The sequence below is a fragment of the Pongo pygmaeus genome, chromosome 12 (assembly GCF_028885625.2).
Source record: "Pongo pygmaeus isolate AG05252 chromosome 12, NHGRI_mPonPyg2-v2.0_pri, whole genome shotgun sequence".
Taxonomy (NCBI): domain Eukaryota; kingdom Metazoa; phylum Chordata; class Mammalia; order Primates; family Hominidae; genus Pongo; species Pongo pygmaeus.
Window position 1 is genome coordinate 48692704 of NC_072385.2, and position 13217 is coordinate 48705920.

The window sequence follows — 13217 nt, forward strand, 5'->3', positions numbered from 1 at the left end:
TCAGCAGGCTTGACACAAATTAGGTCTATGTGGCAGTTTTCTGCCTTACTCCCCTGATATGATGAATGCAGTCATTTTATGAGGCTCACCATTCCTGGAAAGGTTATTTTTGCTAGAATGTCTAAAAATCAGCCTCCGTCTCTGTCAGTCCTAGAGGTTTCTGAATCTTGGTTCTTGGCTTTCCTCTGCTTCTACAGCATTCCAAATGTATTTTGATTATAATTAAACCTTTTAAAACATTTCTGTCCATTCATTTTCTCACTGCACTAAATGTCCACGCCTTTCTTGCAAGTATAATGAGAAGAGCATTGCCCTCATAGACACATCTGTATTGCTATTACCAGCTGTGTATGTTTGGGAAAATTCTTGGTCTCTTTCAGCCTCAGTTTCTTATCTGTATAATGGGAGTATAATCTCTGTCTCATAGGGGTATTTTAAGAACAGAATGTGACAGGGAAGGCCAAATCTTGAGCTTAGTACCTACTAAAAAATGTTCAACTAGTGGGAACTATTTTTTTGTGGTGATGATGGTGTCTCAGATGCTCTTGGAATCCTAGGCAAGGAGAGAAGACGATGATCAAAATGAGAGATTCACCGGAGCTACAGAACCCAACCAACCTAACCAGTAAAACATAATCTGTTCCGTCTATACATGGTTTCACTGATGTCTCCATTACTCTTGTACTGTATCCTGTAGTATTTAAGTATGCCTCAAGAGAGAACATTGTAGTTCAGATCGCTGCTCTGCAAAATAACTTTTGCAGATATAATTGCTGACCTAATTTTTATAACTTTATTTTACATTTACGTGGTGATGTGGCATGTCTATGACGCACTATTCAATATGCAGAGATTTGAGAATAATTCATTTAGGCTTAATTTAAAATGGAACTTGACTTAAGGATTACTCTTACAATAGATGCTAGGTTGGATTTCTTTGATATTTGTAAACCTTAATTCTTATTGACATCTGGTTGATGCCTTGTGAGAGTATGCTTATTTACAGCTTAAACCAGTCCTTACAATACCAACTTCTCATCTCACTAACACAAAGGGTTTTGGAACACCGCCTTCCGTCGGATGAGGTGGGCATCCACAAGAGGCTCCTGCACCTTTTCAAAGCTGACACTAGTTTGGAAAAAACAGTCTAGCTGAAAAGCAAAACCCAAATCAAAACCAGACCTGAAGAACTCTGTCCTTAACTTGGTATGTTAATTCAGCATGACTGCAATAAAATAGTACAAGTATATAATATTACTATCGCTATAGCTGTGTAGACGATTTATGTACATCAAGTTCAATTTGTTGCATCAATTATGTGTGCAGTTTCTTCAAGCTAACAGTTTTGTGTATTGGTCTCCAATATGTATGTGTCTGTGTTCACAAGCGTGTGTGAGTTACTAACATGTTAATTTCACTTAACAAAAACTATATATTTATTGTGTACAATATGTTGTTTTAAAATATATGTATTTTATAGAATGGCTAGCCTCAAGTGTGTGTTACACAAGTTTTTGTATAGGAATTAGAATAGTTTTTTTTGTTTTTGTAATTCACAGAAACAAATCTTGAACAATCATTGCAATACAATAAACATAAAGCATAGTTTTATTTTCCCTAAGTATTTCTATTAAAAACCTATTTAAAATAATGTAACAACTTTATGTTATACCTTTTCTCCTGAGGTCTTGATAATAGAGTTTTATTTTCTGTATCTCTGTAATTTAATAAGCTAGTGACAAAAGCTAGGCTATTAGATTTAATTTTCACTAACTCTAGGCAAAGCTTGAGCTCTGTTTTACAGGTTTTCTCTCCTCTGTCCCTCAGGGAGCTTATATCTTCTCACTAATGAGCTAAAAATGTAAAAACAGTAAAGTTCCAAGAAATGCATGGGATCATAGCTAGTGGTATGGGGATTGCTCACACATGTATTTTACCTTAGTCACTCTGACTTATTGCCATTTCTCTAATTCTCCATCTTGAGATTTTTATTATGTATTTCTCCTTCATTTACCAGTGTTCAAAAGTCAACATCTAAAAAAAATCACTGTAACCTGTTAAAATTTCTACTGCAGAATGCAGATACAGAGATATTTAACTTTGTTTTCTATAATTAACTCCACTTGGTGTTGAGCTTCCATTTCTTTTGATGGAGGAAAATAAACTTTGTCTTACCTTTTCACAGTAAAAAAAAAAAAAAAAAAAAAAAAAAAGAAAATCTTGAAGGTAGCCAGACCAAAAAAAAAAAAAAAGGGACACATCATCTACAGAACAATGAGAATTTAAAACTACAGCAGACTGCTTGTCCAAAATCATGCAAACAAGAAAAGAATACTTCCAAATTACCGAAGGAAAAACAGAAACAAAAACTGTTGTCTCGGAATTATATACCCAGTGAAAATATCATTCAAAACTAAAGGATAAAGACTTCCTCAAAATAAAAACCGAGGAAATTAATTGTTAGCATACATACTCTATAAGAAATATTAAAGGATATTCTTTAGGCTGAATGAACATGTTATGAGTCAGAAACTTAGATCCACACAAAGCAATGAAGAACACTGGAAATGTAATACTGGTAAAGTAAAATTCATTTTCTTTCTTATTTTTATTGCTCTAAAAGATAACTGTCTGAAGCAAAAACAGTAAAAATAAGTTATATTTATAGTATATGTAAATATAGGCATAACATCAGCACAAAGAATGTATGGAGGAATTAATTGGGTGTGTACTATTATAAGGTCTTTATAGTACACGTGAAATAGTAAAATAATTGATTTGGATTAATTATAAATCTATATTTTAAGCTTAGGATGATAATTTTAAACAAATTTCTAAAAAATTGCTTCTAAAAATTATTGAAAAAGTGGTATGAATGATGATCTCATTGAGAAGATAAAATGGAATCATAAAATATGCAATTAAATTAAAAGGCACAAAAAGAGAAAAAAGAAACAAAGAAGCAATAGAATAAATAAAACAGCTAGCAAGATGGTAGATTCAATCCAACTATATAAATAATGACTTTAAATGCGAATGGTCTACACACACCTGTTAAGAGACTAAGAATGTCAGACTGGATAAAAAAATAGGAATCAATTCTATGCTATCTAAAAAAATCTAAATATAAAAACACAGATAAGTTAAAAGTAAAAAATGCAGAAAGCCATATCACACAAACACTAAAATACAGCTGAACTACCTATACTAATTTCAGAAAATGTAAATGTTAGAACAAGGAATCTTATCAGAGATAAGAGAGAAAATTCATAATGATGAAAGGGTCAATTCCTCAAAAAGAAGTAACAATACTAAATGTGCACATGTCCAACAACAGAACATCAAAATAAATCAAGCACCACTATCTTGAAGTGGCAGTATCATCATAAAGTTATTCACTCATTCATTCAATCACTCATTTATATCAGTATGAATTCATGGATATTTACTTTATAACTTGGGTTATAATACAACATTACATTTTTTTTGCCTAAAATTCTTACGGCTTTGGTCATTAAGTCTTCCTTGCCCTTTTGATATTCTCCCATCATTTTGTTTTTTCAGCTTTTTCTTACTTCCCAGCACCTCAAGATGCTCCAGACTCATCTTGTATATTTCCTGACTCGTCCATATAATCAGCCATTTCTACAAGGATTCCTTATAGTATAATAATAATAATAATATTATAGTATAACAATAATATTATAGTATAATAATAATAATATTATAGTATTATTATTCCTTATAATATTATTCCTTATAGTATTAAAAATGAAAATCTGGATACAAATTATGCTCATTGCTACTGGGGTGTCAATGCTTTTAGGAGGTGGAACATAAATTTCCACCCCTTAAGTATGGCTGTGCATAGTAACTTCCTTTCAAAGAATACAGTATGGAAAGGGCAGTAGTAACTGTACAGTTAAGACAAATGCTACTTCAGCCATGTGGTCAAGCTGAACACCATCAGTGAAAAGTCATGTTGATAGCATGTATTTTAGATATGATGTGATGAAAATGGTACTTTACCTGTCTTGTCTTCTTTGTAAGAATCTATAATACCAGTGTAATTATGAGAAAAACCTCAGACAAATCCAAATTGAAGGATATTATACAAACTACTTGACCAGTACTTTTCAAAATGATCAAGGTCATAAAAAACAAGGAAAGTCTGAGAAACTGTCACAGCCTAGTAGAGCTTAAGAAGACATGACAATTAAATGTAATGTTTTATCAATGGATGAAATCTTGGGACAGAAAAAGAAAAGGATGTTAGGTAAAAACTAAGAAAACTCAGATAAAGCATGGACTTTAGTTACTAATAATGTATTGATATTGGTACATTAGTGGTGACAAATGTATTATACTAATGTAATATGTTAATAAAAGAAACAGAATGTGGAGTATATGGGAACCCTTGGTATTACTGTTATAACTTTTCTATGAATCTAAAACTATTCTAAAATAAAAGTATATTAAAAAATGCATAAACTGATAGAATGGAAAGGAGAATTAGGTAAATCCACAATTATAGTTAGAGAGTTCAACACTCCTCTCTGAGTCCCTAACGGAACAAGCAGGCAGAAAATTAGCAAGGGTATAGATGACCTGAACACCACCGCCAACCAAGTCTCCCTAATTAACACTTGTAGAATGATCACTGAGCAACAGTAGAATGCACATTCTTCTCAAGTGCATATGGAAAATTCACCAAAATTGACCATATTCTGGGCTATAAAACAAATCTTAAAAAATTTAAAAGGACAGAAGTCATAAAAGTATGTTTTTGGACCATAAGACAATTTTATAGATATTGAGAAGCTAAATGTGAAATAGATATGGAAAGGCAAAGGAATTAGAATAGACAAAACAATTGTAAAAAGGAAGAACAAAATTAGAGGATTAAGACTACTTGATTTCAAGACTTACTAGCTATCGTAATTAAGAAAGTGTGGTATTGATGAAAGAATAGGCTTATAGAACAATGAAACAGAAGAGTCCAGAAATAGACTAAAAAATATAGTCAATTGACTTTTGGTAAAGGTGCAAATATGAGTCATTGGAGAAGAGTGCCTGGGGAGGATAGTCATTTTCAAATAATGACTGAAGAAAAAATAATCATTTCAAATAATGCTGTTGCTTTAATTGGATATAATATGTACAAAAGTACACCTTGATACCTCATATTTATGAAAAAATTAACTCAAAATAGATCATATACCTAAACATAGAAAAAAAACCCTTTAAACTTCTAACAGAAGAAGCATAGAGAAAATCTGTGTGATCTTAAGTTTGAAAAAAAAGTGTTTGGATACTATACTAAAAGCTTGATTCATAAAAGAAAATATTACAGAGTTTATTGAAATTAAAACCTTTTGCTCTGTGAAAATCACTGTACAGGAACTGAAAAGACAAGCAACTGACTGGAAGAAAATATTTTCAAGCTACATATTTGAAAAAAACTTATATTCAGAATATATGAATAACTCTTAAAACTCAGTTATAACCAAGGAAACAACCCAATTAAAAATGGGCAAAAGATCTGAACAGACATTTAATCAAGAATATAGACAGATGGCAAATAGCATATGAGAAGATGTTCAACATTATTAGTAATTAGAAAAATGCAAATTATGACTTTTTTGTTTTTTTTTTTTGAGACTGAGTCTCCGCTGTATGGCCCATGCCTGAGTAGAGTGGCACGATTTCGGCTCACTGAAACCTCCATCTCCCAGGTTCAATCGATTCTCCTGCCTCAGCCTCCCGAGTAGCCAGGACTACAGGCGCATGCCGCCACGCCCAGCTAATTTTTGTATTTTTAGTAGAGACGGGGTTTCACCATGTTGGCCAGGAATGGTCTCGATCTCTTGACCGCGTGATCCACTCGCCTTGGCCTCCCAAAGTGCTGGGATTATAGGCATGAGCCACCGTGCCCGGCCAATTATGACAATTTTAAGATACTACTATCCATTGGTTAGAATGACTGAAATTAAAAAGCAAAACAAAAAGTTCCCTCAAAATAATAAGGGCTAGTGATGATGAGGAGAAACTGGAATTCTCATAAATTGCTAGTGAAAAGCCAAAATGTTGCAGTTCTTTGGAAAACATTTTGGCAACTTCTTATAAAGTTAAACATACACTTACCATACAACCCAATAATCCTACTTCTAGTTATTTACCCAAGTTAATAGAAAACTCATGTTCACACAAAACAAAAAGCTGTACATGAAAGTTTATAGCAGCTTTATTAAAAATCACCACAAAATGAGACAGAACTCAGATATCTTTCACCAGGTGAATGGATAAACAAACTATGGTACATCTATATAACAGAATACTAGAAAATAAAAATAAATGAACTGGCTGGGCATGGTGGCTCAGGCCTGTGTGTGATTCCAGCACTTTGGGAGGCCGAAGCAGGAGGACTGCTTGAGCCCAGGAATTCAAGACCAGCCTGAGCAACACAGTGAGATCCTGTCTCACAGAAAGAAAGAAAGGAAGAAAAAAAAGAAAGAAGGAAAGAAATGAACTATTGCTTCACGTGACAACATGGAAGAATGTTTTTTCTCTTAAAAAATTATAATTCACAGAATTATGCTACCATCACCTCTATCTAATTTTAGAACATGTCATCACCCCAAAAGGAAACCCCATACTCATTAGGTTCCATTAGCAGTCACTCCCATTTCTGCCTCCCCACAGTGCTTGGTAACCATGAGTTCACTTTCTCACTATAGATTTATTTATTCTGGACATTTCATAAAAATGACATATGTTATCTGGCCTTTTTCTGTGACTGGCTTCTCTTACTTTGCATCATGTTTTTAAATGTTTTATCTTATTTGTTTGCAGACATGAGGCCCACTATGTTGTACAGGCTGGTCTTGAACTCCTGGGCTCAAGTGATCCTCCCACCTTGGCCTCCCAAAGTATTGGGATTATAGGCATAAGTCGCCGCACCCAGCCCAGCATCATGTTTTTAAGGTTCATCTATTCTGTTGCACATACTACTTAATTTCATTTTACTACTGAATAAAACTCATAAAGATGTGCCACATTTTATTTCTCCAATTTATTAATTGATGGAAATTTGTTTTTCCCCCACTTTTGGCTATTGTGAACAATGCTGCTATGAACATTTGTATCGAAGTTTCTGTGTGAACACGTTTTCAATTATCTTGGCCATATATCTAGGAGCAGAGTCACTTGGTAATATGGTAGGTCTATATTTAACATCTTGAACAAACTGCCAGATTATTTTCCAAAGTGGCTGCACCACCTTACAATCCTACCAGCAACATGTGGAAGTTCTAATTTCTGCATATTCCCTACAACACTTATTTCTATATAATCTGTCTCTTTGATCATAGCCATCCTCTTGAATGTGAAGTGCTATCTCATTGTGGCTTTGATTTGCATTTCCCTAATAACTAATGATGTTCAGCATCTTTTCATGTGTCTTCTTTGGGGAAGTGTGTATTCAAATCTTTTGCCCATTTTAAACGATTATTTGTCTTTTTATTTGTAAGAGTATGTTATATATTTTGGGTACAACTACATAGAGGGATCTTAAATGCATTTTGCTGAGTGCATCCAGACCCAAAAGGCTGCATGTTGTATTATTTCATTTATATAATATTCTGTAAAAGGCAAAACCTATAGAGACAGAAAACAGATTAGCAGTTGTGTGGAATTGTGATAGAGGGAAAGGCTGACTACAAAGGGACAACACAAGCAAATTTTTAGGGTTGTTCTGTATGGTACTATTGTATTGGATACATTACTCTACCCATTTGTAAAAACCCATAGAACTGTATGCCACGAAAAGTGACCTCTACTGTATTCAAGTTAAAAAAAATATAAACCAGGATTTTGAGGGAACCCAAGATAGAATGCAGACTGTAACAAATAAATTTGTTTACAATTGTATGATATAATCACACTAAAGGCAATAAAGAAGAAAGAAGCTGACTTAACCTGGGAAAGCATTTTGACTAGATATTGTAAGCTAAAGGGGAAAATATTATGCAAATAACACTGTTTTCAAGCTGGAAAATTTTCTTCTCATTGTGTCTGAAGCTTTGCTTACTTTTCTTCTCCACATTTTTTTTTAAGTTCTTTATTTCTTTTTTTTTAAAAAAAACCCTAAAATTGTCCAGGTGCGGTGGCTCACGCCTGTAATCCCAGCACTTTGGGAGGCCAAGGCAGGTGGATCAGATGAGGTCAGAATTTCGAGACCAGCCTGACCAACATAGTGAAACCCCATCTCTACTGAAAAAGACAAAAAATTAGCCTGGCGTGGTGGGTGGCAGGTGCCTATAATCCCAGCTACTCGGGAGGCTGGGGCAGGATAATCACTTGAACCCAGGAGGCCAAGGTTGCAGTGAGCCAAGATCGTGCCACTGCATTCCAACCTGGGCAACAAGAGTGAACAAAAAACAAACAAACAAAACAACAACAACAACAAAAAACACCCTAAAATTGTTTTAAAAACTAAAATCATATCCCGTTTCTTAACCATTTCAAGCACTGGCTTAGCTGAGATGGTTGCAAAGATTCAGCCCTGTACACCTGCAGCCTGGCTTCCCAACTTTCTTCACATCATAGCACATCTGGAAAATGGCATAGTTGTGTGGTGCACTGATGCAAATGGACAAGGCCGATTGGACAAGTCTACCCCAGCCTCATCTGGCTCCCTAGGGGTTTGAGCACATTAGTATCTTAGCATAAATACAACCTATTCCTGCAATATTTCCCTTACCACTTGGGAAACACTCTGAACGCCCCTGCTAACCACAGTATTCAACTGAATGATTTGGCCAAATGAAGACAGGGATGCAGTCTGTGCCACTGCAAAAAAATGAATTTGACTTGTTTTTTTCTGTCTGCGAAGCTGACTAACTTAATCAGGGAAGAATTCCTGATTTTGGTCTCATTAGCATCAATTAATAACCAACTGGCCTAAAGTTTTTAAAATAACTTCGACCAACCTTACCTTTTCTTTCATTTTTTCCACCTTGTATTTGAGCTGGGACACTACACTGTTGGGTGGCAAGCCTTTTTCCAGTTGAGTCACAAATTTAGCGTATTTAGAAACTTGACCGTTTAGGACTTCTGGATCCAGGCAATCAAATTTGGACTATGAAAAATTTAAAAACAAAGCAAAACAAGTTAAAACATAAAGTAAAAGTCAAGTTTGAAATACTAAAAAAACTTTTAAAAGTTAATCCAAATCTACACTATGCTTTTGGAAATGGCTTTACTTATTAAATTGCTAATAATATTATATATCCAGCATCATCTGTTTATTCCTTTCATGTTCTTGCCTCCCACATCATCAAATGTAGTACTGGAATCTCCGTAATTTATTTCTGAGGGTCAATATTCATAAAGTCCTCTAAGGAGACAAATAGCTATTTTTTTACTCTTGCTAACCAGAAATTTCTCACCTAGTAGTCTTCTATTATTTGATTAAATGCCTGCTTAACATAAATATTTTAAATTCGTAAATTATTCATAAAATTATAGATCTATATACTTACAGATCTATAATTGTTTTTCTCAATTATGTAAACATATAAGTATACACATATATTGACATGTCAGATAGCCACACATATATACTGATGGCAGTAGAAAATTTGCAAACCTTCATTTTTCTTTTTTTCTAAGTCCATCATTTTCCTTCTGCTCCCTAATGGGTTTTCTTGTGCATTTCCTAGGGTGAATACATCCTATGTTGGAAGCCACTGCTCTAATCCATGGTGGTAATCAGAAAATTCTTTAAGCTGCTGCTTCTCAAGAATATTTTCTTACTTCTGAGATAATTGATAAATGAGTTAAAGGAGAACACTTAAAACTGTCTGGTGTTATAGCATATATTTGTTTTTTATTTTCTATTTTCTCCACCAAAGAGTTCTATGTTTGAACTTTGTTCTTCTTATTTTCCACTGGTACTCCCAGCACCTAGAACATTACCTGGAACATATTTCCCATGTTACTGTTTTTTAACCAAGACATGTGCCTTCTAATTATAGGCATCAGCACAGGTAGGATGAATAAGAAGTGTAAAACAATATTTGTGAGGTTGATAGTATGTCTAACATGTCCATACCACACTTGAAAGTATAGGTGGTCATCTATTTTGCCTCGTAGAGAGTTGACCTTTGTTAAGGATTGAATATAGGGTAGATCCTAGAAACAAAACTCTCTGATGGCTGTTGATATTTGGCTCCTTAATTTAAAAAGTTTACTATTGAGCTCTCAAAGGAAGATCCTAGATTTTCTCACTCTATCCTATTACAGTGAACAAAATGCCTTCCTTGTTTAAAGGACAACAAAAATAGAAATCTAAAGTGTGTAGATCACAATAAAATCCTACAATTCTCAAGAACACTGAAGTGTGTGATGACAACATTGTGTTTAGAAACCACAAAGTGATTAAACGTCACGCAGCATTGTCCATTAATGCTTCCACTATGTATCCTTCTAATATGGAGGACCTGAGAAGCCTGGCTTACAAGAATACTTTCTGCTCTGTAGCATACAGTGACATAAGGACCTTTGTGCCTTTCACTGGAAACCTTATAAAAATTATCAGAAAATGATGCCGTTGCATATTTTACTGACATTAAGAAAAGCACCAGATAGTTAAAAGTTATAATTCAAATTATTAGAATTTTAAGATTAATTCATACAAAAATAATTTAAGAACTGAAGGCTTTTTTCCCCTACCTTTAACCATTCTTGTTGGAGTTTATCCCATTCAGAGAAAGAATCCCAGAGCAATTGTTTGAGCTTCAGTTCAGCACTGACTTCTTCCAAAGCTTCAAACTTGGACACTTCTACCTTTAAAAATGTAGTAAACAAAATGTGCAATTTAGTTTTCAGATATAATGAGCATATGCTATTCTCCTATTAGTAATTCTTGGTACAGTGATTGCTTGGAAGAATGTGCATCCTAAATGGATTAAGAAAAGGAGCACTAGAAACAGATGAAGAAAAAAAAAAAACTCCACAAAACCCCACATATATTAGAATTTCCATTAGAGTAACAAAATACAATTCCTGGTATTTCCTTAGAACTTAGAACTTAAATATTTTCCAAAGACATAAATATTATAAGAGTAACACAGGCATTCTTCTTTGAGTTGGATTGTGCATGCACATATATGTTAGGCCTTCTAGGGAAAGCAGATGAGTCTTTAGAGGCACTGATTTCCATTGGGCTTCTGTACTTAAAGGGCAGAAGAGGAAGATGACTGTGCGGTAGCTGGTGGGGAAGATGGTGAAGTTTAAGATGGAGAGGACAGCGTGGTTTCTGACTCTTTTCTAACCACAGACTTTATATGAACCCCATGGAGAGGAAGGGTGCAAGAAAATCTGAAGAAGGTGTTTTCATGAGAAATGTTTTAAGATTGCCTTGGCTCAACGCTGGGGAAACCTTCAGGGAGTTGGTTGCACAGAAATTCTTGTGCTTTGACATTAGGAATTTAGTCTTGTCTTCCATTAAGAGTTGCAAAGGATTTCCTGCAACCTAGATTAGTTAGGCTTTCACTCCTATTCTCCAAATAATTGAGAGCCACAGAAGGAAGGCTAGATCAGAGGCAATCAGGAAGGAATCAGTCATGAAGTCATAGACATGGAAGATGGAAGGAGGAAGATACACTTTCATTTCAGGTTCTGTGTTTTTTAAAAATTTATTTTTTAACTTTTTATTGTGATAAAAACCACATTACATGAGATCTATTCTTTTAATAAATTTTTAAGTGTAAAGTACAGTAATGCTAACTGTAACAATGTTAACAATGTTATTTAATGTACTTTTTCTAGTACTTTTTCACCTTGCATAACTGAAACTTTATACACCTAGAACAACTCCTCATTTCCCCTTCCTCCCAGCCTCTGGAAACCACCATTCCACTTTCTGCTTATATGAGTTTGACTACTTTAGATATCTCATATAAATGAGATCATACAGTATTTGTCCTTTTGTAGCAGGCTTATTTCACTAAGCATAATGTCCTCCAGGTTCATCCACGCTGTGGCATAGCAGGATTTTCTTCTTTTGCGAGGCTGAGTAAAATTCTATTTTATGTAGATACCACATTTTCTTTATCCATTCATCTGCTCATGGACATTTTAAGTTGTTTCCATATCTTGGCTATTGAGAACAATGCTGCAATGAACATAGGAGTGCAAATATATCTTTAAGAGCCTGATTCAATTATTTGGGATATAGGCCCGCAAATGGGATCATTGGGTCATTTTTTTTTTTAATTTTTGAGGAACCACCATGCTGTTTTCCATAGTGTTTGCACCATTCTAATTCTCATCTACAGTGTAAAAGATTCCAGTGTCTTCACATCCTTGCCAATATTTGTCATTCATTTTATTTTTGTAATGGCCATTCTAACAGATGTGAGGTGATACCTTCTTGTGGTTTGATTTTAATTTTCCTGATGATTACTGATGTTGGATGTCTTTTCACATGCCTGTTGACCATTTGTATGTCTTCTTTAGAGAAATGTTCATTCAAGTCCTTTGTCCATTTTAAAAATTGGGTTTTTTGTTTTTTTTTTTGGCTATTGTGCTGTAGGAGTTCCTTATCTATAAGGAGTTTAGATAATAACCTCTTATCAAGTATATAATTTGCAAATTTTTTCCCTCATTCTGTATATTGCCTTTTTACTCTGTTGATTGTTTCCTTTGGTTTGCAGAAGCTGTTTAGTTTGATGTAGTTCTACTTGTCTATTTCTGTTTTTGTTGCATTGGTTTTTGGTGTCACATCCAAGAAATCATAGCCAAGGCCAATGTCATGAAGATTTCTCCTACATTTTCCTCTAGGAATTTTATAGTTTTAGTTCTTTTGAGTCTTTAACCCATTCATTTTGAACTGATTTTTGTGTAAGGGTTCAGCTTCATTCTTTTGCATATGAATATCCAGTTCCTTAACACCATTTGCTGAAAAGACTGTCCTTTCTCTGTTGTGTATTTTTGGCACCTTTGCCATAGATGAGTTGACCATATTTGTTGATTTATTTTGGGGTTTTCCATTCTGTTTCATTGGTCTATATGTCTGAATGCATGCTAGTACCATACTATTTTAATTACTATAGCTTTGTAATATGTTTTTAGATTAGGAAGTGTGAGACCTCTAGCTTTTTTCTTGTTTCTCAAGATTGTGTTGGGTACTCAAGGTCCTCTGTGGTTCCCTA

At 34.3% G+C, this 13217-nt stretch overlaps 1 protein-coding gene across 2 annotated transcripts in view; it reads right to left on the reverse strand.

Moving 5' to 3' along the window:
* The window catches only part of DNAH6 (dynein axonemal heavy chain 6), a 322627-nt gene that overhangs the window by 235021 nt on the left and 74389 nt on the right, over positions 1 to 13217 (reverse strand). For both annotated transcript variants that reach the window (XM_054474947.1, XM_054474946.2), the window contains 2 exons: positions 10735 to 10848; positions 8996 to 9139 (listed from right to left, as the gene is read on the reverse strand). In XM_054474947.1, coding sequence (XP_054330922.1) covers positions 8996 to 9139; positions 10735 to 10848 — 258 coding nt within the window. The remainder of the gene's footprint in view (positions 1 to 8995; positions 9140 to 10734; positions 10849 to 13217) is intronic.